This window comes from Vespula vulgaris, chromosome 20, assembly GCF_905475345.1.
Source record: "Vespula vulgaris chromosome 20, iyVesVulg1.1, whole genome shotgun sequence".
Taxonomy (NCBI): domain Eukaryota; kingdom Metazoa; phylum Arthropoda; class Insecta; order Hymenoptera; family Vespidae; genus Vespula; species Vespula vulgaris.
Genome location: NC_066605.1, coordinates 1,703,263 through 1,730,034, shown reverse-complemented (window position 1 = coordinate 1,730,034; position 26,772 = coordinate 1,703,263). Strand labels below are relative to the sequence as shown.

Genomic DNA, 26,772 nt, shown 5'->3' with positions numbered 1-26,772 from the left:
TAAACTTAATACGTGTTAAAACAAGTATAATTTTTATGTTTTTAAAATACAGAAGAATTCTGGATACGTGAAAAATGTTTGTAAATATATGAAATATAAAAAACGATAGAACGTTGTTCTAGTACGTGCGAAATGTATGTATGTATGTATACACATAGATAGATATCGAATTATATACATATATATATATATATATATATATATATATATATATATAACAGATAGACATATACACGCTCGTTGTCATCGAATTCAAAATCCTAACATTGAACGCGTTATGCTTTACGTATTTTACCTCTACAATTGAAATGGACGAGATTGGGAAATGAAAGAGTGTGCCGACAACAGAACGAACAGGAAATATATCGTGTAATCGAATTTCCGCATTTTTACTTCTCGCGAAAACATTCGAATCGACATAGTATCGGAGGGAGAGGAAAAGAGAGAGAGAAAGAGAGAGAGAGAGACAGATAGACAGACAGACAGACAGACAGACAGACAGAGGGAGACAGAGAGAGAAAGGAATTCTTTTTTTCATTTCAAACGAACGAAAAAAGTTCATCCTTCTAAATTCTATCCGTCTATCTCTCGTAAAACTATTATTTGAATTTTTATTCTATTGAAACAATTATTGATCCGATATAGCGTACAATATATTTATTATTTGTTTTATAAAAAAATTAATATTGTTTTTGTAAAAATATATTTTATATTTCATGATAAAGTATATTTTAATAAAATATATAATCAAATTAAAAAAAAAATGTATATATATATTGTAATTTATCTCTTTCTCTTTCTCTCACTATATATATATATATACGTATATATACATACATATATAGACACAATTATAATTTGATTAAATTATAATGAATTTTGTTCGAAAAAAATGGAGCATAATGATTCGATAAATTGTAATATGATTATAATTCGATACAATACGATAGAATATTTTTTATCTGTTTGACGCAAAAATGAATATCGTTCTTTTTAAAATATATACGACTATTACCTATCCATGCATCCATTGATATTACAGCTCGTGATGAGCCTTAAACTCCTTCAAAAGCTTGCATCAGTGAATCAGTTCGTTTTTATTTTCTGAAGTTTCCATAACAAGTGGGTTTTTACGAGGTTGAGTTGTCAGCCTCTCAACACTCAACCCCTATTAGTCGCCTTTTACGACAAGCAGAGGATACTGTGGGTATATTCTATTTCCCCTACCCACAGGGGGAGTAAAGACGAATATACAATTTATAATTTGTTTGATTATGTTGAATTTTATTCAAAGAAAAAGAGAAAAAGAAAAAACATTCGCTAAAGTCGTATAAAAATTTGAAAAATTCTAACGATTAAGTTATAGTAGAATATATTTCTTATTTCTTCTATAAAAAAAGAATTATTATCAATCTCATAAAATACAATTCTAATTACAATTTTAATCCGATAAATTATAATGATATTATACAACGATATAATAAAAAAGAGTAAATTTTTTTCTTCGAAAAAAAATTATCATGTAAAAGCAAAAAAGCGATCGCTATCTTATCGCTATTCTATAGTTACTCCATAATTCTTCGAATCTTATTTACTTAGCCGTAAGTAAGTAAGTGTCTTGTTTTGTAACACAATCGATTTCTTATTAAATTTTAAACCAATCAGAATTACAAACGTTAATACTTTTATGCAATAGAAAAAAGCGAATATATCTTTCATCCTCGGTAATTTACTTACGTGATAAGTTAGATGCTTCTGAAGAAATAAGATTAATCAAAAAAAAAGTCAGTCATATAAAGTCATTCAATATACTGTCATTAATTAGTTAACACGTCTATAATTTATTTATTACGTTTATATTCTACGTTCTGTAAAATCGATAATTGTTCGATAAATTTCTATTTCGCATTTTGCCAAAACTGCGATAATACATTAATAAGAATAAATTATTTTCATGGAAACACACATGATTCATAAATAAAAACGATGTTCAATTATCAAAGATATACATACGCACATATTTACACCTGTTATTTTTTATATCTCTTATCCAGCAATTTCACACACGATTATCTTTGATTCAAATCGTTTTTACGAGATGTCTCGTCGACTATCGGATATAGTGAGAATCGATATTGTTTTGTTTATCTGACACCTAAACGATCGATTCGCATGAGACCGCATGTTCATAGTTAGACGAGAAGAGATTGTGCTTAAGTATAAACGTGTTCTTGGATAATGGAAGAGAGTCAAAAGGATTGCGGAAGTTTAGTATACCAACAGAAGATGACTATTGTGAAAAATCGAAATTTCTGCAAAAACTGCAGGTATAATCATTTTCTTTAATATATATATATATATATATATATATATATATACTTGTTTATTTATTTATTTATTTATTCGAATTAATTTTCTTTCTAAATTTTATCTGCGAAGAAGAAAGAAAAAAATGATTATAATCACTCGTGCATTCGTAAAAATAAATTATTCGCGATATTCTTGAGAAAGATGCATTTTTTGTTCTGATAAACGAATTGTTCAATGTTCAGAGTATTTGTTTAAACAATGTTCAAATGTTTGTTAAATTATTAGATTTAAGCTTTTCTTGTAAGAGTAACGCCATTACGTTTGAGAGACTATAAAAGAAAATTAAATGAAATGGTTCTTGATAATGTATAATATACATTCATTCGATCACATACATAGCCTTTATATAGAAAAGATTATAAAGGTTGTAGGTTATAAAGAAAGAAAAAAAAAAGAAGAAGGAAAAAAGAAAGAAAAAGAAAAAACGCCGCGCATGTCATATGTTTTCACTATCGTTTATGCCGCACGAACCACGAACGTGAATTATGCTTTCGTAGACTATATAGACTCTTGTATGCTACCGTGGAAATTGCCTGTGACGTCAACATCTTCACGACTCGGTCGTGAAAGGATATCAAAGTCTATTTGATTTTCAGTAGTGACAATGGCAAACATGTAACAGGATATTTGATCTAGAGTGTATTATAATTGAACACGATAATGATACTCTTCAATTGTTTTCACTGTCGCGAATTAAAAGGATCATATAAACAATTCACACTTTTCACTAGATGCTTGTAAATGAAAACATAAAAAAAAAAAAATAGAAAAGAAAAGAAAAAAACACTAAAATGAGCACGACAACGTGATTCACGCCTTGAAGAGATATTGAAGAAAAAATAGATATTGATATTGATATAGATTATATAGAAATCGCAGGATAAATAATATAATTACTTTGTTAATTGTTTTTATTTTCATATTGTAAGATCGTTTAATTATTGTATTATTTTCTTACAGATCGAAATTTGACGAAAATAACAGCATATTTTTCAGTCGTTTGGTAAGTATCTTTATAGTAAGTACTAATCGATAATAGATATTGATAATATATTAAATTATAATATTTAAATAATATTTTCTTTTTTTTATATTTTTTTAGTGAGAGATATATATATGTGTGTATTTATGAAATTGTTAAAAATTGTCAAATTGTTATAAATCAATTTAGGCAGTAAAAGATGAAATAAACGAGATTCAAGTTAAAAAGGAAGAAGAGGAAGAAAAAATAGAAGAAGAAGAGGAGGAAGAAAAAGTGGAAGAAGAAGAAGAGGAAGAAAAAGTGGAAGAAGAAGAGGAAGAAGAAAAGGAGAAAGAAAAAATTGCAGAACATTTAGAAATTTCGAAAACTTTTAGAAAAGATAAAACGGAGGAAGAAACATCCGTAAAAGCGGAGAATGATTTTGACGAATTTGTAAATGTCAAATTGATAAAAGAAATGGAAGAGATAACGGGAAAAGAGATTAATGACGGAAATATCGAAGATAAGAGTATAAATAATGAGGAGCAAAGAGAATATTTAAATGACGAAAATTATGAAAATGAACTGAAAATGATAGAAAAAGAAATTGAATCTAACAAAGAAGAAAAAAAGGACGGAGTTTTGCATGGAAAAAATAATGTTTCGAAATTCCTCGAAAATGTGGAACAATATATAGTATAATTATTAATTATTTTAATAATACTATTGATAAATATGATTTATATTCGAAAAGAAAAAAAAATCTCCTTCTTCTCTGATAAATATAATCATTTTTATTTACAGAATGATAATGGTGTATTAAATGACAAGGATGATGAAGAGGAATATACGATAAATTGTCCTCATTGCAAAGAAGAATTACCATACCATGGTGAAGGTGTTACGATTTGCCTCGAAACTTGTCGTCATATTCTTTGCAGGTGAAAATAAAAAAAAAAAAAGACAAAAAAACCCATTTCCTATATAAAAATTAACACATACAATGTATAATTTTAATACTTATGCTTTTTCTTAAGGTATTGTATCTCCAATTTATTGCACAAATTAATAAACAATGAGATAAGTGAATTAAGATGTCCTTACATCGAGGTAACACCATGCAATACGTTAATTGATGAAGCTGAATACAACATCGAAATGGTAAAAAGAAAATTAATAATAATTATATGTGAAAAATACATTGCGAAAAAGAATGATTAACATCCAATTAAAATATTTTCAGTTGGTCCATCCGAATCTTTATAAAAAATATTTAATGTCATTAGCTGAAAAGTTAGAAGACGATATCAAAAGTACAGTGTTTTGTTGCAAGACATTTGAATGTGAAGGTTGGTGTGTCATTGAAGGTGACGATGTGAATTATTTTTTATGTCCCATATGTAAGAAAAATAATTCTGTACATTTAAATGTAAGTATAAATATAAATTATCTTATAATCTAATAATTAGGCATACTAATAGAATGTGATTGCATATTATAATACGATTTTTCTACAGACTAATGAAGATGAAAAAGAAATATCAAAAGATATGGAGAAATATATGGACATGCAAAATGAAAGATACAACGAATTAATGTTATTAATGGAAAATGACAGTGTACCAAATTTTGAACCATTCGAATGTCCAATATGTTTAGTTCCTTATAATCCCCACGAAGGGTTAATTTTGAAGAACTGTTTACACACATTTTGCAAGTATATCATTGCGGTGAAACCATTTAATAATTATTTTTTCTTTTTCGAATCCTTTCCTTTTTTCTCTTTTCTTAATTTTTCTTCCTTTCTACAATACTACGATAAAATTATTATTGATTTTTTTCAGAATGTGCATTGCAAATACCGTTTTATTTTCTGATTATGCAGATGTAAAGTGTCCGTACAAAGACGAAAATTATTCTTGCGATGGAACGATTCAACAATGCGAAGTCAAAGCGGTAAAAATTCATTGTTAAACTATTCATCTATCGAAAAGTTTTTGGGCTAATAAACGTGATCAATGTAATTTTAATTTAGTTACTAAAATTGGACGATTATAAAAAATATTTACAAAGATCGATAAAACAAGCGGAAAGTGAAGCGGGAAATTCCGCTTATCACTGTAAAACACCGGATTGTCCTGGTTGGTGTATTTATGAATCAGATGTTGAAAGTTTTATATGTCCCGTATGTGAAAAAAGAAATTGTCTTCTATGTAAGGTAATTATCAATTTATTATATCGACTCTATCCTATGATAATTGTCCATTTAATTTTTCACAATGTTCCTTTCTATCTCGTTCTAGTTTTTCTTTGTTTTTTTTTTTATAGAAAATACATAAAACAAACTGTATAGATGATTTGTTATCAACGGAATCACCAGATTCGCTGAAGTCTGACTATCTCATTCAAGAAATGTTACAAACTAAAAATGCACTTCCATGTCCTACATGTAAAACAGTCATTATAAAAGCAGATGGTTGCGATGCAGTTATATGCACTATATGTAAAACCGAAATATGTTGGCTAACACGAGGACCACGTTGGGGCCCTAGAGTAATTAATAAATTTTTATAAATTAATCACTTTTTTTCGATACCTTCATAAATAAGTCAACTTATAGTTTTACGGATCTTGAAAGAAAAAAAAAAAAAGAAAAGAAATTGGTCTCAAAAATCTCGAAAAAGAGTAATCAATTTTTTAAATAATAACCATTAGGAACTTTTAATCTGCTCTATATATTAATTAATATTTCTTTTATATCATTAAATGTCATATAAAAATGTAACATAATTTATTGATTCTAGGGAAGGGGAGATACTTCCGGTGGATGTAAGTGTAACAGGTTGGTTAAATGTCATCCACTATGCCGCAATTGCCACTGACTGTGTCTATTAAAAATACACATTTTATATATAATAAAGCGTATAATTAGCTAAAATGAAAAACATATTTTTTGTATGTATCAATAATAAAAATGTGAAAATATAATCTTTAAGGCTATTTATCACCCCTGACTTTTTAATGGTTTACATCAATAATGAGAACAGGCGTAATTCTCGATTGATTTTGATGAACAACAAATTTAATATGCACGGAATAATATTAATATTTAACAGTAAATTAATATTTAAACAATAATGCATTCATTTAAATATTACAAAGATCGTATTCTGGTTTTGCACGAATTGAGCAATCTTTAAGATGTCTATTTCTTATTCACCTGCACGTGTTCCATAGCACTTTCCGAATTTTTTTTTTGTTTTTATTTTTTCTGTATTCTATAGTTTTCACATACGCGTACGTTTCAATTTTCTTTTCTTTTTTTCTTTCTCTATTTCTCGAAGTATCCGTTTTATTTGTTCGAAACGTCGATTATATGCACATTAGAATAGACTCACCGTTAGCTCATTTCCAAATGCAGCAACCTCCACGCGGTGAGATTTGGTCCGGTAATGCAACATATCGAAATTCAGTATGATACAAGTACTACGGAACGAATGGTTGCTTATCTCAGTTAAATTTCAAAATATCTTCATTCTAATTGTAATTAAACATTAACGTAAACATAAGTAGTTACGTTTACCATATCTGATGATACTGCAATAAATATACAGACTAAATACAAGAGAATTCTAAAATAATTTTTTAGAGAAATTTAAAAAAAAATTATAATTTCTCTATTGTTCTTATATATTTTTATTTGTTTTCATTTATTATTTTTTATTCTCATTTACTTATATGAGTCACCGTTAACCCGTGGATCTTCAGATGCAACCTCTGCAACCTCTGCAGACGTGAAGTCTGAGTCGATACCACTCGCAAAAGTGGAATAAATTTCCAACGAACGAATAGCTGCGTATAATCACTTTATGTTAGGAATTACATTCTATTTTTACTACTTACATACAAAAATTTCTATCACATATTAACTCTACTAAGTAATTAACTAGCCATTTTATTACATGTACCCAATCGAGGTAAATTTGAGAGAGAAAGAAATCAAATAAATATATTATCAATCGATAAATTACCGACCACATAAAATCTTTAAAAGTTCTGCTTTAATATTTAATTAATTTCTAAAATACGAATAAAAAATTTAAAAAAAGAAACCATAATGAAAAATTTTTTAATTCGTTTTGTACTGACGTTTTTTATTTTTAACATTATTACAAGATGCTCTTTAATCAACAGTATCTTATTTAAAGCTTTATTTATAAATCTACGATGTACAATAAATTATATATTCGAATGATTACTCCGATCATACACGCATCAATTAGTCATTCTCGTTCGAAGGCACATCTCTTGCCCCAATTTGTTGCAATCGACTAATCAACGCGGATTGATGATGAGTAATTTGTTGTTTTAAGTTATTACCACCTGCACTTTGCAATACTTGGACTAAAGATACTTGTGCAGCAGTAAGATCCATTCGACCATAATACTTAAATTCATTAACGTTCAAAAGCTTTCCCTCTAATATGCCAGCTATAATAGACCACCACTTAATTATTTTAAAACGATCATGGACTACGATTTAATACTTACCAATTAAAATAACTTGAGAGAATTTTTTAAGAATCTTTTCAAGATCGATCACATTTTTTTCTGGACTGAATATTATAAAATAGGGTGATTGGTATAATAAATCTAGAGCTTTATACGTCGTATCTTTTAAGGCCAACTCTAATATAGTAGATCCATAAGATTTCAAATACATATTCTTTCTTCTCAATGGAACAGCTAATTCGAATGCTTCTTCTTGAGTTATAGAATTTTTATGAAGAAAAGCTATCATCTTCGAATTATCAAACCAATTCAAAACTTCTCGTGCCAAAACGTGATGATAAGGATTGTATTTTTCCTTTGTATTCCTTTTAGCTTTGGTGCATAAATCTAATAACGTTTTGTCTTTCTTTGGGTTTTCATAGAATGGTGAGACAAATTCTTGGAAAAGTGCTCTAGTATAATGTGGTGCTCTAGGCTTTTGTATATTTATTTTGCCTCTAAAACGCTTTTGCTGTAGAAAAAGTTGATTTGGTATTGAAATCTGAAACACTAAAACAAAATATCGAAATGTTTATTAACTGCATTTAATGATATTATATATATAAATTTTAATATATATAAAAATATTATACTACCCACCCATGCTATTAAAAGGATCCCATTGTATCTAATCTTTTAGATATAGCAATACATTTAAGTATTTGCTAGATTTATTAAGATTTTGTAATTTATGAGTGCATTGGTAACAACAAAATAATTAATGCTCAATAAGCATTGTTTATTTGATACTGACATTAGCTATTATCAGCTATGTGGAAATATTTGACTAAAAGTAGATGAATATAGTCGATACAGAGCATAAAGAAACAGGTATAAAATTATATTTACAGAATCATTTATTTTGTTATTAACGTTATAAGGCACTTTGGGACAAATCGTACATGTAGATAAAAAATATATATATATACGCATATACGAGAATAGGTGTTGTATGTATGTATAAATGTATTTTTCGATACGTGTGTGAATAAGAATTACGTATTTATATATATATATATATATATATATATATATATATATATATATATATATATCGCTTTTACTTATTAGCTTAATTTCAATTTTTATTTAATCCTACTTTGTCTTTAGTATTATGCGATATAATTAATTGTTCCACTACAATAATTACTGTTCTCATGACGACCTTCTATACTGTCTCCAAAATTAAGTGATTTTCTATTCTTTCCAAGTCTCAACATAGAACGAATACCACCTTTCTTTCTAGAACGCTTATATCGATCGTCCAAAGCAGAATTAAGTGATGCTTGTTTTACATCCCCACGACTATTCGAAAATCCTTCATGCTCATCTTTGAAGTGATTAGTACTAGATATCTCTCCATGAACATCATCTACAAGCCAATGCTTTCTTGGTGAAGTATATTTATTATTACATCCAGGAATAGTATAAACGTATTCCGATTGAGTAGGATCTAATGATTTTTTATCATAAACTTTCATATTATTATCACATGAGGTACTTTCTGCTACTGTTATTTTAATCCCACTTTTTTCATAACTTTCAGTTTTACATTCCTTTCTTAAGCAATCTTCCGTTTCCGCGGATTGATTATTTTGTTGTTCTATATTTTTATTTTCTCTACCTTCTCGTAACTTTTTATTTCTTTTATAGGTATCCGTATTTTTTGCATCAAGTGCAGCATGCCTTTTCTCTGACATGCTTTGCCTACCCAAAGCATCGCGTGAAAATTTATTTGAAGAAGAATTAAATTCTTCTAAAGATAATTGACTATCGTATGTTGGATCGCCGGAATACTGACTATCTTTATCGTCTACATTTTTCTTCGTTTCAACAGGCTGTGAACATTCGTTATTTGACTCTTCTAACAATACTGACTCCACACGATCTTCTCTCGGTCCTATAGTTATTTTCTTAACATTGCTCACACTAACTGGTTCTATCCATGTTTTATTAGTCGCAATACAATAACTCTCATTCCTTAAACTATTTTTATTATATTGTTCTGTTAATCTATCAATAACAGGGTTCCATGGAGAAGCTGTTACACAAGATAATAATCCTGCATTATCCAATGTTTCAGATTGTGAATTTAAATTGTTTTTCTCTTTCACTCTACCATCGTTAACTTTTGTAGAATCTGAAATGTATATGGAATTAGAAGATTCTATTTTACAATGAGAAGACATATTTTCGATAATATTTTTGTCGTTAGTGTCGTAAGATGATAAACGTCTAGCAATTGTAAGAGTAATGACCCCAGTAACAGAACTGTTTGTATTAAGCATTGCTCTTCTTAAGGTTTCCATTGCATCAGAATTTGATAATCCCAAAAGTGATACGCCGTTAACATTAAGCAATTGATCGTTAGTACGTAAACGGCCGTCTCTTGAGGCTGCACCACCATGAAGTACGCTTTTGATAAAAATTCCTAAATCCATATTAGTATTATCATCTGTACTACTTGTTTTGCCTTTTACACTGACCCCAAGGCCAGCTTTTTCTGAATCATGTACTGGAATGTCTAATGTTAATATCATACGATTTTTACGAGGAGACAAGACAATATCCTCAGAAGGTTTGACCGTTTTGAATGTACATTTTTCGTAATCGTGTACATTTAATTTTTCTTGGAAATCGTTATTTTTATTCGTTGGAGACCTATCCAATGCGTTCCAATATTTCGAACCTTCTATTACTTCTAATGGTTGATTAATGGAAGATGTTTGACAGTGTGATTCTAAGGTATTCGATGAGACTTCCTCTTGACGTGAAACCACCAATCGAACCTTACCTCCAGCTGGAATGCTTCTCAGCAGAGAAACAACTTCTGCTTGGCTTTTACCAGTCATTTCTTTTTTGTTTACTTCTAGTAATCTATCACCAGGCCTTAATCTACCATCTTCAACTGCAGCACCCATTGATAAGATATTTTTTATATAAATTGGACAATGGCCTCCAGCAGGATTATCACGTGTGGTAACGCTGAAACCCAATCCATTATTCCCTTTAGTTAATTCTATTTCTATCATACGACCAATCTTTCTAGTATTCGCAGTTTGCAATATATTGTAATTGCTACATTGGAGTCTTTTAACATTGTCTTCGTTCTCAGATTTCTCTGAGCTCTCATTAATGTTAGTATGATTTTTGCGAATGGATTTTTCATTATGAGATTTCTTATGCTTTACAATCGATATCTTTAAACATTTTTCAGTCATACAGGTTCTAAAGATATCTTGCACTTTGGAAAATGGTATGTGTAACAAATTATGGCCATTTATTTTAATAATTTTATCGTGTAGATCAATTTGACCGTCACGTGCTATACGTCCATTAGGTTCAATACCTTCCACTCTAAGACCTTGATCATTACCTAGAAGATCGTAACATGGAACTACGTGAAGTCCCAATGGCCCAGCTTCATTTTTTATCACAATTTCACGAATTTCTCCTTGATCTAAAGATTCTATATTGGTACTTGCAAAATCATAACAAGCTTTGGCATCCTGTCCTAAAGGTTCTCTACGTCGAGATTCTCTAGGTAAAGATTGAGCCGAATATGTCGTCAAAGTAGGTTCTCTATTGGAAAGAGCATGCATAGATAAACGTTTGGCGCCTTCTCTTTTGATACTACTGGTAGATATAGATGCATGGCTATCGATCATGTACGGTTGGTCTTTCCCATCGGAATGAAAAAAATCTGGACTATTGGTACCAACCGAACTAGCTCCATCCCCACCAGCATGAATGACATCGTTACTTGTAAAATGAGCAACAATTTGTTCTCTGTCATCGGCAACATCGCATAACCTATCATCAGGATCAAGAAGTCCACCACCAGTCAATGTAGATAAACTATTAATGGTAATGCCACTGTCATTCTTTCCTGTTGCTTTTTTATATCTCAATATAGCTTCGTGCATCAAGTCTTTGACCAGTAGCGTTCCGTCTCCACATGGAACTACCACTCTAACGTTTTCGAAACACACAGTTACCTTCATCGCGTCAATTTCATATTATGAAAATTGTAAGCGTACTTGGGTACGCATTCAAAGATCACCGTGAAAATACGAATACTTTCGAAAACAAACTAATCGTTGTATACAAGTGGAATGCATGCATCGATGATTAGAGTGCACGATGCACTATGCATTTCTTCCTTATTAAAATCGTCATCGTGCACTAGTCGTTCCGTTTACCACCATATCTTGCGAGTGAATCATCGACGTAGCAATCACTATGTTAAGAACACTTGACGAATATAATCTTTCTCTTTGATAAGATAATCGTACTTTCAGAATATTAGACAAAACGTTGTAAATATAAATAGGAAGTTTGTTAATTAGTTCGATCGGATAGACGCTAACGATCCAAACTTTATCCTATCAAATACAAGGAACGGACGCACTCGCCATTACGACATTTTATTCCATCTCGTTCCGTCGTTCGGAACGATGGAATTCTCTACGAGATGCACCCTATGATACAGGTTAGCCAACAACAAATTATAGAACGTGCCGCTCGATATAGAATCTTCTTCCATTAGTATTATACGTAACTTATTGTTAATTACAACGAGCGAATACGTAAATTATATTTACCTTCGTTTAAAATTCGTGCCATTTTTATAGGGTTATAAATTACTTAAAGTGAAAAATTTATATCAATGATACACGTGCGTACGTTATATTTCTTCCTCTTACTGCTACTCCATCCTTATTTACTTTATAACCACACAAGAATGGTCCAAATTCTCAGATCCTTTTCCAACGTGTTCCAATCTTAAGGTTAGTTTACAATTGGTCGTTAAACTTCACTTATAGATAATCACTTTTTTTTCGAGCACGATTTATCGATTATCTGTACTTAAATCTCTTCTATTACTTATAATAATATATTTATATGTACATATACATACATATAAATTCATAATAATTGATGGCAAAAGTACTAAGTCAAATACCAACTTAAAATTCTACTTTGCATTCTGGTAAATGTAACTTAAGAAATATATTCACCAATTAAGTAAAAGTCACGTACTCTCTTATATATACATATTATAACATATATATATATATACGTACGAAAGACCTACTCAAACCTCGTTTGTAACTCGAAATGTCAACCTTAGCAGAAAATTTCTAGTAATCACACAGTAAAATTTTTTTCATTACGTCATTGTCTTCAAACTAATCTCAAGCATATTTACAAATAGAATTCTATCTATCTTCCTGCACAATGAAGTGGTTCGAAGGAAGTATTAACGAGGCTGTAACTACGTCGAAATCAAGGAAAGCAATTTTCGTTGTCTTCGTGGAAGGTGAATATTATCTATTTTAGGTTATGCGAGCAAAAGAAACTAAATAGTCATCCATTTGTATATATAAAATCTATTTCTTCAATTTTTTTTTTTTTTTATATTATTTTTATAGGAAAAGATGATACTTCAACTCAATTTGCTCAAGCAATCGATGTTACAGAAGTTTCTACACAATTGGAACATGAAGATTTTGTTGCTATTAAATTAGAAAGTGGTTCAGAATCATATAGATTTTTTGCACAGATTTGTATCCTTTAACACATTGTGACTGTAACTTTTTATTTGATTGTATCTAATAAATCTAATTTTTCTTTAAATAGTATCGTTATAGATCATCTCGTTCCAGTACCATCTTTATTCTTTATTGGTGAAAATGGTATACCACTTGAAATAGTTGCTGGTAACGTGACTGCAACTGAACTTACATCCAAAATTGAATCTGTTTTAAAAAAAGCAGGAAAGGAAACTAAAAAAGGTTCTCAAAATTTAATAGAATCTGAAAAAAAATCAGCAGCATGTACTAATGCACCAGATGCTTCTACCAGCAATGTTACTACTGTAAATACTCCTGATACTAAAGTTGCAACGGATGTACCAACAGAAACTGTTACAAATACAGAGAGTGGACATAAATTAGTAGAAAATGAATCTTCAGATTTGATAGATAAGGATATACCAACCACTAGCAATGAAACTAAGGTAGACAATAATGCTACAGAATTATCAATGCAGGTATGCAATTGATTTTGCTCTCTTCTATATCTATATAAAAATATTACATTTTTTAAGTTAACAATTTTAGGAAAAGTTAGAGAGAGCCAAACAATTGATAGAAGTACAAAAAAAACAGCGACAAGAGGAAGAAGAAAGAAAAGAAAAAGAAAGAGAAATGGAACGCCGCAAAATGGGAAGAGATGTGCAAAAAATGAGACAAAAGCAACAAGACTTGGAGGTAAAACAAGCTCACGAAGAAAGGATGAAAGAAAAAGCAGCAGAAGCAGCTGCTAGAGAGAAAGTAAGGCTTCAGATTGCTCAAGATAAGCTTGAACGAAAACAAAAGGAGTTAGCTTTGCAGGTGTGTGTAATAAACATGTCAATAATATCTTTTTTATAAGGATTACAAGAATAAAAAATGATTATGTTTACAACAATAGCAACATGTGCAACAACAACCTGCAGAACAACCAAAAGTTCGACCCACTTCATTTGCCGATACTACAGTAACAAGAATTCAATTTAGATTGCCATCTGGTAATCCACATATGGCTGAATTTTCACCAGCAAATACTTTACGTACTTTACGTACTTACGTGACCGAAAATATTAATTTACCATTTCGCCAATTCGTTATGTCAACATCATTTCCTAGAAGAGATCTAACAAACGAAGATGATAATAAAACTCTCTTGGAATTGGAATTGGTTCCTAGAGCAGTGATTTTAATTCTACCATTGAAAAATGTAAATATCATTATTAAAAAGCAAAAAGAAAAAAAAAGAAATCATTATACATTACATAATTTAATTGGAAATCTAAATAAAAAAAAATATTACTTTCTTTTTAGAATAATATTACAACATCGGTAACGTCTACTCAAGATGTTAGCTTTTTTTCACGCTTCGTGTGGTCCTTTTTTGCTCCAGTAATTGGTATATATAATTATTTAATGGGATATTTTACTGGGACTTTACATGGAAATTCTGATCAGAATAACGAAGACACCGTTAATTCGTCTGGTGCTTCAAATAGCGGAGATGGACCTACATTTTCAAATTTGCAAAATCTAGCTCGATCAACAGGGTAGGTTTGACATTCGTTAAAACTTATAAAAAAGATATATATATATAAATAACATAATCCTTTTACATATATATCACTACTTTTTATGGGTGATTAATCTATTTAGAAGAAATATCAGCATACCAGGTGGTGCCACGATTAGAGCACAAGGTAATATACATAGACTACATTCTGCTGGAGATGATAATGATGAGAATAATACTTGGAATGGTAATTCAACACAACAAATGTGAATGAATTTAAAATAAAGTTACACTGCGCAGATAATCTGCCTTGTTAAACAATTTTCAACTTCATTTTTAATAAATACCTATGTTATAATGGTCGCGGTTAAGTAATATATATATATATATATATATATATATATATATATATATATATATATGTATATATATATTCTTTTTTGCAAAAAATATATTATTACACAAAGCGTCACAAATTCGAATTGAAATAAAGTTTATATATGAAACGTGTTTAATGCCTCAATTATAATATAGTATATGCAAGACACATGTATTAAATATAAAGTTATGTTCTCTCTTTCTCTTTCTCTTTCTCTCTTTCTCTTTCTCTCTGTCTAATATTACATTAAACAAACATTTCGGCCTAATTATATATGAAAGTCGATGTTCAACTTGAGAAATAAAATAAAGTATGTATGTATGAAAGATATACGGACCAAGTAGTGAAACAAATTCACAGGTGCTGTCGAGATGGCTGGAATGAATTAATTGAAAATATATGTGTATTACAATTGTATATATAGTTGAATTTTTATGACTGGTGCTAACAAATTTTAATGATTGCTAATTTCTTTCTTTTTTCTTCCTTTTTTTCTTTCTATTTAATAGACACGTTTCGTCGGCGCCTGTGAGATTATTATACTTAGCAATATAAACCATACACACACCCACATATACATATATATATATGTCAAAAATTAAAAGAAAAATTAATCTGTAAAAGTATTTACATTAAATAATTCTCTTTTCATTTTATAGTAATTATAATTACGAGTTTATTGTAATACGATAAAAAAATTACGATCTGTTGTAGTAGAGAGTATACTATAATAATCTCTCTCATTGAATTACTTTAAATTAATATACATGTATAAATATATTAAAGTAATTATGGAAAAGACATGATAGATTATCGATTTTTATCTGCAATTTATCTCCGAATATATCTGTGTAATATCTTACTATCTTTCTCTCTCTCTCTCTCTCTCTATTTCTCTATCTCTCTATCTATCTCTCTTTTTAATTTTATTTTAATGTATTACTCTTTCTTGTAGATGTATACCCAATAAACGAATTTTATCTTGTATTTAGAAATGTTGTTTTAGTTTCCTTATGAGAACGACTAACATCTTTATTTTGTGAAGATAAAAATTTATCGATCGTGAAAGAATTTAATTAGCCGTAAAATTAACAACTACTTTGCGTTAAGCGAAGTTTCAAATAGGGTTTCATATTTCTGGCAAAATGAGACGTAACTTGGGGTATTTTAAGTGCAACATGATATTTCTGACGCACACCAAATCTTAACAAATTACCACAAAATAACTTAAAATACAGAAAAAAAAGAATAAGAAAAAAAAATTAGAAAAAAATCGATGATTATATGTATGAGCCGATATGATGATTATGAAAATGATCTATATCATATATATTTTAGACATGTGAGAATTTTGAATATTTACGAATTACTTTTGTACAATGAAACAAACGTAAACAAAGTAAATATATTTATTATTAAAAAATAATTTTTTTTATATAATTTAAAAAATAATTTCAAGAATAACAGAATAAAAAGTATATCTCTCAATATCATAAATCATTATTTAGATCACATTTGTAATCATCAGCTTGTATGAAAATTTCTATTATACCAATTTCCTCATCATAGTTTTATAGAATATAATCTTATAGAATCCTATTTCTAATGCCGTTAATATCATATTTTATTGCAGCGGCTGTAGCTGCATAAATTCACTCACTCGGCACTTTCTACGTTTCTATGCAAATCTACCTAGGCAAGATATGCAAGTAGCTAATAATATACTTTGTTTTTCTACTGATTTATTCGACTACTCATACTATAAAACGATTTGCAAGAATTTCAAATCGAAAAGGACGAGGGACGGTGTAAAAAGAGATAAATAGATAGATAACTAATTTCTAATATAAAATTACATTCTATTTCATAAAATATACTAAAATACGGTGTTAATAGGTGAACCTTACGAAGATATTAGATTTTTTTCGAAAATGATCTATGGATATGAAAATGGTCTCTATAGGTATAGGACAATGAAGTCGTAAATCGATCTTTAAATTTGATTAAACGACGTTCTCCGTTGTATATCGGTGACAGAAATTTATAGCCGGCTCATTACCACCGTTTAGTGGACTCTACCGTCGTGCTCTACGAGATCATTAAAAGCTCCTCTCTCTCTCTCTCTCTCTCTCTCTCTTTCTCTCTCTCTCTCTCTATCTCTTTTTCTTTCTTTCTCTCTCTTTCTCGAGAAACGCACGTGCTTGCCAAGTTACGCCCAAGTTAACTCGCCATTGGTTCTTTCTACGATGACGTCGTGAGCACGTGGCTTTTTGACACCGCCTCGGAGAAGGCGAAGAATTTGACTTGGCCGCCAAGAAACAAAAAAAGAAGAAGAAGAGAAGAAGAAGAAAAAAAATAGGGAGAGAAAACGAAAAAGAGAGAAAAAAAAATATTATCCTCTACACCTCGAGCTATCTCGACAAACAGTCGTTTCTGTCGAGTCTAATCTCAACGAACGAATCATCATCTCGTGATCATCGATAATTTGAATTTCACATCGTTATCTTCTTCGTGTCTCATAATTATATTATTACCTTGTTTTATACTCTATAATTACATGGACAATGTATTTGTGAAATTAAGTATTATAACAAGTGTTAACGTTAGTGTCGATATTTCGAAAATTTCGGTGATTAGAAGTGTGCGAGTGTGATCATGAAAAACTTTCATCAAATATTGGAATTATAAAGAAATATATATATATATATATATATATATATATATATATATGTCGATGTGATATGAATGATAAAAAGTGTAGAAGAATTTTTTATGTTAACGGACGATAAATGATATCGTTTATTTTTCAAGAAATAAAAAATGTCGGAAGAACGTACGATGACCTCGGAAGCTTCCAAAACGGCAAGTAATGCCGTCGATACGTCCAAAGTTTCATTCAGTATCGAAAGATTATTAGCGCCGATCGTGAAACCGAATAACGAAGAGAACAATTTATTGCAGAGAGCACATTTTTCTTTACGTGTATGCGATCGTAAGTATGATCGATGATTATTAATGATCGTTAGAATATTTAATATTTAAAGTATAATCAAGTATGATGATTGTTGACACGCATTTATAATTCTAATATCTCATATTTTAATCATATTAATAAATATATTATATCTGTATACATATATATATATATTTCTTACACTTTTTGCCTTTTTAATATGAACAATTTTAATTTAGATATCGCCAGTATTGTTGTCATCATAAACATTTCAATTTTTTTATTTAAAAACAAATTTTTTTTTTAATAGCAAATGACTCAGAAACGAAAATACTTGTAACACCCGATTCATCAGTTTCAATGGCGGAAGAAATCGAGCTTGATGATACTGATATGGTTTGTTCTACTTCTCCTGAGCCAGAAATGTGTTATGGTATGTATAGGATTATTTTCTTAAATATTAATCAATGATTCGTTAAAATCATAATTATCACCTTCTCTCTCTCTCTCTCTCTCTTCCTCTATTTTCTCATTAGTCACGACAAGATGTTCCAAAAATTAGATGTATATATATGACGTCATATTATTTGGCAAACAAAATCTTTTTGAAACAAGTAAGAAATTGATATATACGCAGATGGTAAACACTTGTGTCTATCTTGTTAAATCAGCGATGTAATGAAGACATATTGAGAAAGATGATGAAAAGACAATAATTTCAAATATTTATAATCTAACAAATAAGAGCTTAAAAGAGAAAAGAGAAAGAGAAAAAAAGAGAAAAAGGGAGAGAGAGAGAGAGAGAGAGAGAGAGAGAGAGAGAGAGAATGAGAGAGAAAAAAAGAAAGAATTTGAAAACATTCGATACGATAAATACGCTTTTGATTAATCAAACAAATTGAATAAATAATTCTTAAATTAATATTTAATTATTTCTATTTTATCAGTATTATATATAAAATTTGCTTTCTCGACTATATTAAAGCCTTATCGGTTTTAAACGACATTTAATATATTAATCTTTTCGCATGATTATAATTTTATGCTCGATATGTCTTTTTGGGTAAATAAAATGAATTTGTTCGAATATTTGCACGAACAATTATATACATACATATATATATGTATATTAAATTCCAATATATGACAGAATGTTAAAAGTGATTCTACGTCTTGAAAATGGCACGTTTTCCAAAACGTCTCAATTAACTTACGAACAAGTAATTGATACAAAATTCAAACTTATCGTCCTCGTAGTAAACGAAAGTACGTAAGTTGGTAGGAAGGAGCACGGTTTCACGAGTTTGATCCATTACTTCCTGTGGGCTCCACGCCCACTCAATGTTCCTACTTCTCGTCCACTATTTATCTGTCTCCTGCTAATTCTGCCATGGAAATGCAACTATACTTGAATACCTAAATGTACGCACGCACGCACAAAGAAAATATATATATAAAAAAAAGAACAGATAAAATAAAATCAAATAAAATAAAACAGAAAAAAGAAACAGTCATGTACATATTGTTAATTTTTAGTCATTTCGAAGTTACAAATTCGAATGAAAAGTTCGATTCTATCGAACGAACGGAAGAGATTTTTTGTGTATAACGAAAGAAGAGAATGTAAAAAAAAAAAAAGAAAAAAATATTGTCGATTTAGCTCTGAACAATGACTATAACTTGAGAAACGTTTGAGAATAATTAATAAGATAAGAGAGGTTCGCGCAGTTAACCACGTCCCATCTCGTCGCATTCATACGAAACTCACGTCGACTAATTTCTACCGAACTGTGCAGTTATTCGTGATTTACATGGCGTAATGCTCGCCACGATAAATTCGAGATCTAAGGAAAGGACAATTCTCGTTTGCGCCATGCGGTTCGACTGAGATATGTGGGACGTCGACGTCCAACCACAAAGCCGTCAACGTGCTACGTAAATCTTTGCAAGAGCAACTCGAAGGAACGAGAGAAAGAAAAAGAGAGAGAGAGAGAGAGAGAGAGAGAGAGAGAGAGAGAGAGAGAGAGAGAGAGAGAGAGAGAGCCGCCCAGAAAGACGATCCGCTTTCATGCCGACCAAACCAATTTTCAGCTTCTTTTTCTTTTTTTTTTAGTTTTTCCTCTTTTTTCAAGACAATTTCAGAATCATTTTCATACCTAATGTTCTCTCTCTTTCTTATCTTTTTTTGATTATTTCTTTTTTCTTTTAATTGATCTTTAAATCTAAAAAAAAAGAAAGTTCGAACGAGTTAAAGCGAGATTAAAACTTATGCAATTTTAATTATCAACGTGTGCGCGTGGGTGTGCGTGTGCATGTGCGATCACGTGATTTTCTTGAATTAATTATCGAATTAATTAACAGTACGATGTCATACGAATGAAAATTAGGCGAACTTTATCGCGTATTTCTCTTAACGCGAGCGTCATTCATCACCGAATAATTAGAAGACAAGTTCACCGTGGCTCGCGGCAATTAGGTAAACTAGAAGGCGTGGTGTTCTATTTCCGCGACGTTCTCCTCGTGTCTTTTCTTCTTTTATTATTTCTTTTCTTTTTCTATTCCTTTTTTCTTTTCTCTCTTTCTTTTTTTGGTTTCTTTCATTCGTCTCCAGTCTCTTTTTGCGGCCGTTTATCTCATCTCAGTTTGGTCCCCTCGGCAACCCTTTTCTTACTTCCTCCTTCTCCTTCTCCTTTTCTTCTTCTTCTCCTTCTTCTTAGAGCTCGTTCGTCAATGCAACCGAGTCAGAAACCCGACGACAAATGAGCCAAACGTTTCTTTCCTCTTGCGAGTATCTTCACAGAGAAAGTTCTCCTCCTTCTTCTTCTCCTCTTTCTTCTTCTCCTCTTCTTCTTCTTCTTCTTCTTTGATATCGACCATGAGAGAAGAGATTTTAAACTCTGTACGAAACGCAATTCGCCAACTCGACCGAATCAAAGACAGTACGATTTTAGCCGTGGATGACTCCGTCGAGTCTTTCGAACATGGCCCGAGTTCGAAGTTCTCGAGAAACATGCGAGAAACGCGACAATTACGTTCCCCATCTGACAATTAGTAGTCGGTAAACGTTACCTACGAAGTTCTTTTTCTTCTTTATTTTTTTTTTTCGAAATATTTATTACCCATCTCAAGACGTCCAATTTAATTTTTTCTCCTCTTTTTCTTTCTCTCTTTCAACGAGCCTAGTACCTAAGAAGAAAGTTATAAAAAAAGTTTCAGAGGGAGTAACTTTTGTAAAAAAAAAAAAGAAAAAAAAGAAAAAAAAAACAGCAAAAGAAATAATACAAAATAAATAAAATGAAATCTTCGAAAGTATACTTTTTTTTTCAAATATTAAAACACTTGAGAGGAGAAGGTATGGGAGTATCGGATCATAAGGGTGGGAGGGTGTGGGACGGATAGTTTTTCGTCGGATGACGAATGGGCAGATAATTAGAAGATGATCCTCACCGTTTAAGAGCCCACGGTCTTGTTACCAGAATACTAAAAGAGAACTTGGAAGACATTCCTCATGGGTAAACCGTGAGACGTCATGTACCGCTGCCTTGTAACTTGGGATAAGTATAAATATAAACAAGTTTGTGGGATAAAAAAAGTAAGAAGATTAATGAGAGTAAGGCAATTTTAGGGTAGGTTAATTGGAAAGCTGGGCGATGAACTCCCTTCCCTCCCTCCGACCACCATCCTACTGTACCACCCTCTCCTCTTCTTTCTATCATCTATCCTTTTGAGAATATTAATATATTGGATGACACATGCGAATCTCTTGATTTGAACCCGACGAAATTGATTTACTTTACAATTAGCATTACGTAGAAATTGTTTACAGAGGCGTGTACAAGCAGTAGCGGAGCCAATTCTACGACAGGTGTGGAAAGGGAGATTCAAGAAAGAACTGCCAACGCGATTAGCGACGATGAGAGGAAGAAGAGACCACGTACTGCGTTTACAGCTGCACAAATAAAGTCATTAGAGGCTGAATTTGAAAGGAACAAGTATTTAAGTGTAGCGAAGAGATTACAACTTAGCAAGACTTTGAAACTTACCGAAACTCAGGTGAATGTTTTTGATATAAAGAAAGAAAGAAAGAAAGGAAAAAAAAATAGAAAAATTACGGATTAATATAAAAACTAAAACAAGTTGTATTTGAGATAAATATAGAAAATAGAAAGATATTAGAAAAAAATTGGGAAAATAAAAGTGAGACGAGTTTAGGCAGGATATTTCAACCGATAAATCGCATTAATGTCTTCCAACTTCCGCAGACTGTGTCACCTGAAATAGTTTAACTTCCATGTACACGGGGTTTTCTAAGGAATCAACTTGACTCTAAATTATTAGTTAGCGGTAGTCACGCCATATGTGTAGAGGCGCCGATAGTATGGCGCCAAGAGGGAGGACTGCCCTTTAGGACCAATTAGCACTTACCCACCCTTCTTTCTTTCTTTCTTTTTTTCTTTCTTTCTTTCTTTCTTTCTTCCTTTCATTCATTCGCTTAACGAAGAAAGTGAACATCTCAAAAGGTTTTTCTTAACTTCCAAGAAAGGATCTTCCTCGATGAAAATCCATCCTGGTCGTAGGATATTTTTCAAGGGAACGTGTTGAATCACGGCTACCTAAACTTTCGAGTTACTTCCCAAAAAAAAAAGAAAAAAATAGAAACTGAAAAATCTGATCATTTTTTGCTAATTATTCTTAACAAACGTTCCCTTAATAAACGTGTAAATCAATCTCATATTTTAATATTCAATTTGTTTCGAAACAACGTGTTGGAAATCTCTCTGTTAAATGATCTTCTACAATTTTCCGTTTCATTTCTATCCTATCTTCTATCTCCAAACGAAACATTTAAATTAATTGCTTTATGACGATACGATGATACCAGAAATAATCGGCGCGAAAGAGTGTAAGTAAATACACTGTACCAAAATGATATCCGGTGACTCGATAATTGTCGAAAGAGGTCGAAATATTCATGCTTGGCATCTAGAACGAGACGGATAATTATCCGGTGGATCAGGAGAAAAGGGGAAGACGATCAGACGACGGATCAGAGGGAAGAAGGAGACGTGTCGTGCCGCGGACGTAACTGTCACAATATTTCTCAGAGTTAACGAGCCAGCACCGAGCTGCTCCCCTACTTCTTCTTCTTCTTCTTCTTCTTCTTCTCCTTCTTGGCTTCTTCTTCTTCTTCTTCTTGGCTTCTTCTTACTTTCTCTCTCTCTCTCTCTCATCGTGCAAGCACGATGTTACATACAACGTTCCATCGTTCTTAGCCTTTTCTTCGACTAGAGCACACCAACCCGACGGATGCTGCGCGCCATCGAGGCGTCGGACCGGAGAGGCGTCGATTTTTTAATTAGGATATATTACCAACCGAATGTCACATCTTAAACGGACGACTCCCTTACAATTCTTATGGGAAAATCGTCCTCGTGATATTTTGATAAATAATTTTCTTTATTCTTTTTTTTAAATAACTGTTGTTTTTCTGTCTCTGATAATATCATATAGTTATATATATATATATTTTTTTCTTAATTAAGTCCTAAGATTGGTTTTCAACATTATGCGATCTTCGATCAGTTTCTTTTTTTTAATCTCTGTAAAGGATCCTCCGGAATACGCTTCATCCTGTCGTAAATATTCTTAGGGATCTTTAATGCTATGATTTCTTTTTTGCCTTCTATCCCGTTGATCAACTTTTGGTTCATCCACCTTTAGAGGTGAGTTCTCACCTCAAGGGCACGAGAGTACCCTGAACCTCTACCCTCCGCTCATCTACCCTCTAAAAAAGCTGTTGACACTTGATAGAGGGGGACCATTTATACCAGTGGTCAATCCGGTTTGTGGACGCAGTTTAACGTCATGCCCGGGACCGATTTATATATATATGTATATGTGTACGTGTGTACGTATATATGACATAGTATAATTGTTTAAAAGCTTTTTTTAATAATATTCGTTTGATCAAATCATTGTAAAAAAAGCTCCTCAAGCAGCCTCGGTAGCGCAGTCGGCAGCGCGTAAGTCTCATAATCTTAAGGTCGTGAGTTCGATCCTCACCCGGGGCAATTCTTTTTTTGTTACCACCCCGATAGAAGGATAAAGAAAGATTTTCTAAGTCTTTATTATTAGCTAGTAGGTTTTCATTGATCGCAATGACATTTTCTACTTGTCGAAAACTCTTCAAGCGCCTCGGTAGCGCAGTAGGCAGCGCGTAAGTCTCATAATCTTAAGGTCGTGAGTTCGATCCTCACCCGGGGCAAGTTCTTTTTTTATCCTTAAGTATTCTTTTTTGATTTACAGATTAAAATTTGGTTTCAAAATAGACGGACCAAGTGGAAAAGAAAATATACCAACGACGTCGAATTATTGGCTCAACAATATTACTCGAGTTTGGGTATACCTGCACCAAGGCCAATTTTTGTTGGAGATCGTTTATGGTAAATTGAATGAAGTAAATAAATTTTTCTGACAATAAGTATCACGATGGAGAATATTTTCTTTTTTCTTCTTCTTCTTTTTTTTTTGTTTTTTACAGGTTCTTCAATTATCCAACGCAATCTCAACCGGGTGCTACATTTTTCCCGCAACATTTGACACCATTACCTTTACCACCCGCTTTGCCAATCGTACAACCATTACCTAGTAATTTGCCAACTGGACAACAATCTCCTATTTTTCATAATGTATCTTTAAGTCATCCTACCCATCATCTTACACAGAGATTAGATTTTAGGCATCAGGAACCTTAAGTTAATTCGTTAATTATTATATTGACGAGAGGTGCAATACGTGTACAGAAATTGCTCGTTCGAACATTGATATCTCGCTGTTATCTTTTTATATAATTGCATTTATAATAAGGATACTTAATATACGTACAAAATAAATAATATTCTAATTACATTGGAGTACATATATTTTGGTATCTATCGAATTTTTTTCCTAATCATTATTATGAATTCGAACGACAAAAAATTTCCAACAAATTCTTGAATGAGTGAATTTCGTAGAAAAAAAAAGAATAAAAAATAACGAAAATTCTTTTATATGTACGGAATTAAATTGGGATAATAAATTATTTCGTGAATGAAACCATGATAGATATCTAAACGAAAATTTTTCTCAAACTGCAGATGGCGATGATAACATTTTATTAACACCTAAAGTCTTTTCATCGTGAGCTGCTTGATCTTGTATGATCTTAGCATATTTTTCATTATCTTGTAGGTCTTCTTCGTCCAACATTTCTTGCATCCTTTGTTTATATCTAGAAAGAAGTTATTTTTTGTGAGACATTATAAGATGTCAAAGAATTTAGAATAATTACTCACATCTCACTGTCAGGATTATTTTCCTGATTTCTACATTTGTCCAATTTCTTTTCTAAAGCTCTTACAACATCGCGTGATGGTGGTTCTACGCATTTAGCCATTGATCTTATTTCTATAATATTGATACATTATTTAAATTGTTTTGTTAAATTATACAATGAAATGTTAAATCAGACAATTATTATATCACTTACTTCTAACTGCTTCAATTATACCTCCTAATTGTTCACTTGGAAATAATATATCTGTTACATAATTGTCTAAGTTTGCAGAAGCTCTGGATGCTGCATGTAAAGTTGCAGCCAAAGCAACTTGACTTGGAGCATAAAGTAAAACACTATCTGTTAAGAAAACTCTTTCTAAAAATTCATCTATATGTGGCCTCAATTTCTCTGGATTTTCTAACGAAGTATACCGTGTCTAAAAGTTCGAACATAATGCATTAATATACAAATCTCTAAAAAAAAAATAGTTAGTGATATATAAGTAATACACCTTAATATCAATCATTAATCCTTCCACAGGTCTAAATGGATTGTGAATAGTTAAATTATAATTCAGTTGTTGCATAAGTAACAATTCGTTGTTAAGAATAATATCTGATGCTTTTTCTCTATCCCCTTTAATATTTGCAACAAATTGAGATATTGAAACATTAAATTCTTCAACCTGTGAAAATGATTTCATTATATTATGCTACAATAGTTTTATAATCCTAATGTTATTAGAATATAATAAGATAATTACTTTACAAGCTAAATATACGCATGTGACTAATATCTCTTTTGGATGATAATCCATTACACTGTTCCTTAAATAAAATCTCTTGAAGTAATGTAGAGCAGTAGCAACAGTAGCTCTAGGCATTGGAGGTGTAAAACGACGACAGAAATCACGTAATTGTAATTCATAAAATCTGAGAAGTGTACGCTCTTCGTTGTCGGAGAGAAAATGTGCCTCTCTTTCTTGTGGCTTTGTAGTAATATGAAAATATACAGGATGTTCTATGCATTTAAGAAAATAGGAAATAGATACTAATAGTAAAATTATTATCTAAGTGTAAGGTGCTGTATTATCGATAGAGTTAAACGTAAACATAACCTAACAGTCCATCGAATATCGTTAAGGTTATTAT

At 31.1% G+C, this 26,772-nt stretch overlaps 5 protein-coding genes, 1 long non-coding RNA gene and 2 other non-coding genes across 15 annotated transcripts in view; 5 read left to right on the top strand and 3 right to left on the bottom strand.

Annotated features, from left to right (window-relative positions):
• The first annotated feature begins 37 nt into the window (after nucleotides 1–37).
• LOC127071051 (ranBP-type and C3HC4-type zinc finger-containing protein 1-like) lies at nucleotides 38–6,321 on the top strand. Of its 4 annotated transcripts, none has more exons than XM_051009857.1 (11): nucleotides 38–2,327; nucleotides 3,331–3,373; nucleotides 3,542–4,027; nucleotides 4,136–4,272; nucleotides 4,369–4,492; nucleotides 4,575–4,760; nucleotides 4,849–5,048; nucleotides 5,176–5,287; nucleotides 5,367–5,549; nucleotides 5,660–5,884; nucleotides 6,136–6,321. In XM_051009857.1, exons 1-11 carry the CDS (start codon nucleotides 2,239–2,241, stop codon nucleotides 6,211–6,213), a joined length of 1,863 nt encoding a protein of 620 aa, XP_050865814.1. In that variant the 5' UTR covers nucleotides 38–2,238; the 3' UTR covers nucleotides 6,214–6,321. The 4 variants fall into 4 exon arrangements, with proteins under 4 accessions (XP_050865814.1, XP_050865815.1, XP_050865813.1 ...); XM_051009858.1 differs by having other exon boundaries at nucleotides 3,331–3,388; nucleotides 4,849–5,044; nucleotides 5,217–5,287; XM_051009856.1 differs by having other exon boundaries at nucleotides 3,331–3,388.
• Nucleotides 6,322–7,454: 1,133 nt separating this feature from the next.
• Nucleotides 7,455–12,434, bottom strand: LOC127071050 (partitioning defective 3 homolog). 2 transcript variants are annotated; one of them, XM_051009853.1, is made up of 3 exons: nucleotides 9,033–12,425; nucleotides 7,883–8,392; nucleotides 7,455–7,822 (listed from the first exon to the last, which is right to left on the bottom strand). In XM_051009853.1, the coding sequence occupies exons 1-3, from the start codon at nucleotides 11,884–11,886 to the stop codon at nucleotides 7,611–7,613; spliced, it is 3,576 nt and encodes a 1,191-aa protein (XP_050865810.1). In that variant the 5' UTR covers nucleotides 11,887–12,425; the 3' UTR covers nucleotides 7,455–7,610. The 2 variants fall into 2 exon arrangements, with proteins under 2 accessions (XP_050865810.1, XP_050865811.1); XM_051009854.1 differs by lacking the exons at nucleotides 7,455–7,822; nucleotides 7,883–8,392 and adding an exon at nucleotides 8,483–8,669 and having other exon boundaries at nucleotides 9,033–12,434.
• A 76-nt stretch (nucleotides 12,435–12,510) lies between these two features.
• On the top strand, nucleotides 12,511–16,148 carry LOC127071052 (UBX domain-containing protein 4). Of its 4 annotated transcripts, none has more exons than XM_051009860.1 (8): nucleotides 12,511–12,672; nucleotides 13,101–13,205; nucleotides 13,318–13,452; nucleotides 13,537–13,937; nucleotides 14,008–14,280; nucleotides 14,360–14,665; nucleotides 14,770–15,005; nucleotides 15,112–16,148. In XM_051009860.1, exons 2-8 carry the CDS (start codon nucleotides 13,124–13,126, stop codon nucleotides 15,236–15,238), a joined length of 1,560 nt encoding a protein of 519 aa, XP_050865817.1. In that variant the 5' UTR covers nucleotides 12,511–12,672; nucleotides 13,101–13,123; the 3' UTR covers nucleotides 15,239–16,148. The 4 variants fall into 4 exon arrangements, with proteins under 4 accessions (XP_050865817.1, XP_050865819.1, XP_050865818.1 ...); XM_051009862.1 differs by having other exon boundaries at nucleotides 12,542–12,560; XM_051009861.1 differs by lacking the exon at nucleotides 12,511–12,672 and adding an exon at nucleotides 12,939–13,029.
• Nucleotides 16,149–17,701: 1,553 nt separating this feature from the next.
• Nucleotides 17,702–25,207, top strand: LOC127071056 (barH-like 1 homeobox protein). Its single transcript, XM_051009874.1, has 5 exons — nucleotides 17,702–18,339; nucleotides 18,611–18,733; nucleotides 22,127–22,353; nucleotides 24,607–24,743; nucleotides 24,842–25,207. Exons 1-5 carry the CDS (start codon nucleotides 18,168–18,170, stop codon nucleotides 25,053–25,055), a joined length of 873 nt encoding a protein of 290 aa, XP_050865831.1. The 5' UTR covers nucleotides 17,702–18,167; the 3' UTR covers nucleotides 25,056–25,207.
• LOC127071060 (uncharacterized) lies at nucleotides 20,881–22,132 on the bottom strand. Its single transcript, XR_007784820.1, has 2 exons — nucleotides 21,748–22,132; nucleotides 20,881–21,486 (listed from the first exon to the last, which is right to left on the bottom strand). It is a non-coding gene; the product is annotated as an uncharacterized LOC127071060 (long non-coding RNA).
• Nucleotides 24,299–24,371, top strand: Trnam-cau (transfer RNA methionine (anticodon CAU)). The gene has a single exon. It is a non-coding gene; the product is annotated as a tRNA-Met (tRNA).
• Nucleotides 24,493–24,565, top strand: Trnam-cau (transfer RNA methionine (anticodon CAU)). The gene has a single exon. It is a non-coding gene; the product is annotated as a tRNA-Met (tRNA).
• LOC127071055 (cyclin-H) overlaps nucleotides 25,057–26,772 on the bottom strand; it is a 65,936-nt gene continuing 64,220 nt past the window's right edge. The window contains exons 5-9 of the mRNA XM_051009873.1: nucleotides 26,385–26,609; nucleotides 26,133–26,306; nucleotides 25,832–26,057; nucleotides 25,638–25,749; nucleotides 25,057–25,573 (exon numbers count right to left, since the gene is read on the bottom strand). Of these exons, the coding sequence (XP_050865830.1) occupies nucleotides 25,429–25,573; nucleotides 25,638–25,749; nucleotides 25,832–26,057; nucleotides 26,133–26,306; nucleotides 26,385–26,609 (882 nt within the window). The 3' untranslated portion in view covers nucleotides 25,057–25,428. The remainder of the gene's footprint in view (nucleotides 25,574–25,637; nucleotides 25,750–25,831; nucleotides 26,058–26,132; nucleotides 26,307–26,384; nucleotides 26,610–26,772) is intronic.

Bases quoted from the DNA above. Each gene is read 5' to 3' on its own strand.
- LOC127071051 (XM_051009856.1), top strand. From the start codon at position 2,239: ATGGAAGAGAGTCAAAAGGATTGCGGAAGTTTAGTATACCAACAGAAG. The intron at 2,328-3,330 runs GTATAATCATTT...ATTTTCTTACAG, and splicing joins AATTTCTGCAAAAACTGCAG to ATCGAAATTTGACGAAAATA. The intron at 5,288-5,366 runs GTAAAAATTCAT...ATTTTAATTTAG, and splicing joins AACAATGCGAAGTCAAAGCG to TTACTAAAATTGGACGATTA.
- LOC127071050 (XM_051009853.1), bottom strand. From the start codon at position 11,886: ATGAAGGTAACTGTGTGTTTCGAAAACGTTAGAGTGGTAGTTCCATGT. The intron at 8,393-9,032 runs GTAATTATTGTA...ATTTTGTTTTAG, and splicing joins AGAAGGTCGTCATGAGAACA to TGTTTCAGATTTCAATACCA. The intron at 7,823-7,882 runs GTAAGTATTAAA...GGTCTATTATAG, and splicing joins CTCTCAAGTTATTTTAATTG to CTGGCATATTAGAGGGAAAG.
- LOC127071056 (XM_051009874.1), top strand. From the start codon at position 18,168: ATGTCGGAAGAACGTACGATGACCTCGGAAGCTTCCAAAACGGCAAGT. The intron at 18,340-18,610 runs GTAAGTATGATC...TTTTTTTAATAG, and splicing joins TTCTTTACGTGTATGCGATC to CAAATGACTCAGAAACGAAA. The intron at 18,734-22,126 runs GTATGTATAGGA...AATTGTTTACAG, and splicing joins TGAGCCAGAAATGTGTTATG to AGGCGTGTACAAGCAGTAGC.
- LOC127071052 (XM_051009860.1), top strand. From the start codon at position 13,124: ATGAAGTGGTTCGAAGGAAGTATTAACGAGGCTGTAACTACGTCGAAA. The intron at 13,206-13,317 runs GTGAATATTATC...TTATTTTTATAG, and splicing joins TTTCGTTGTCTTCGTGGAAG to GAAAAGATGATACTTCAACT. The intron at 14,281-14,359 runs GTGTGTGTAATA...TTACAACAATAG, and splicing joins AAAAGGAGTTAGCTTTGCAG to CAACATGTGCAACAACAACC.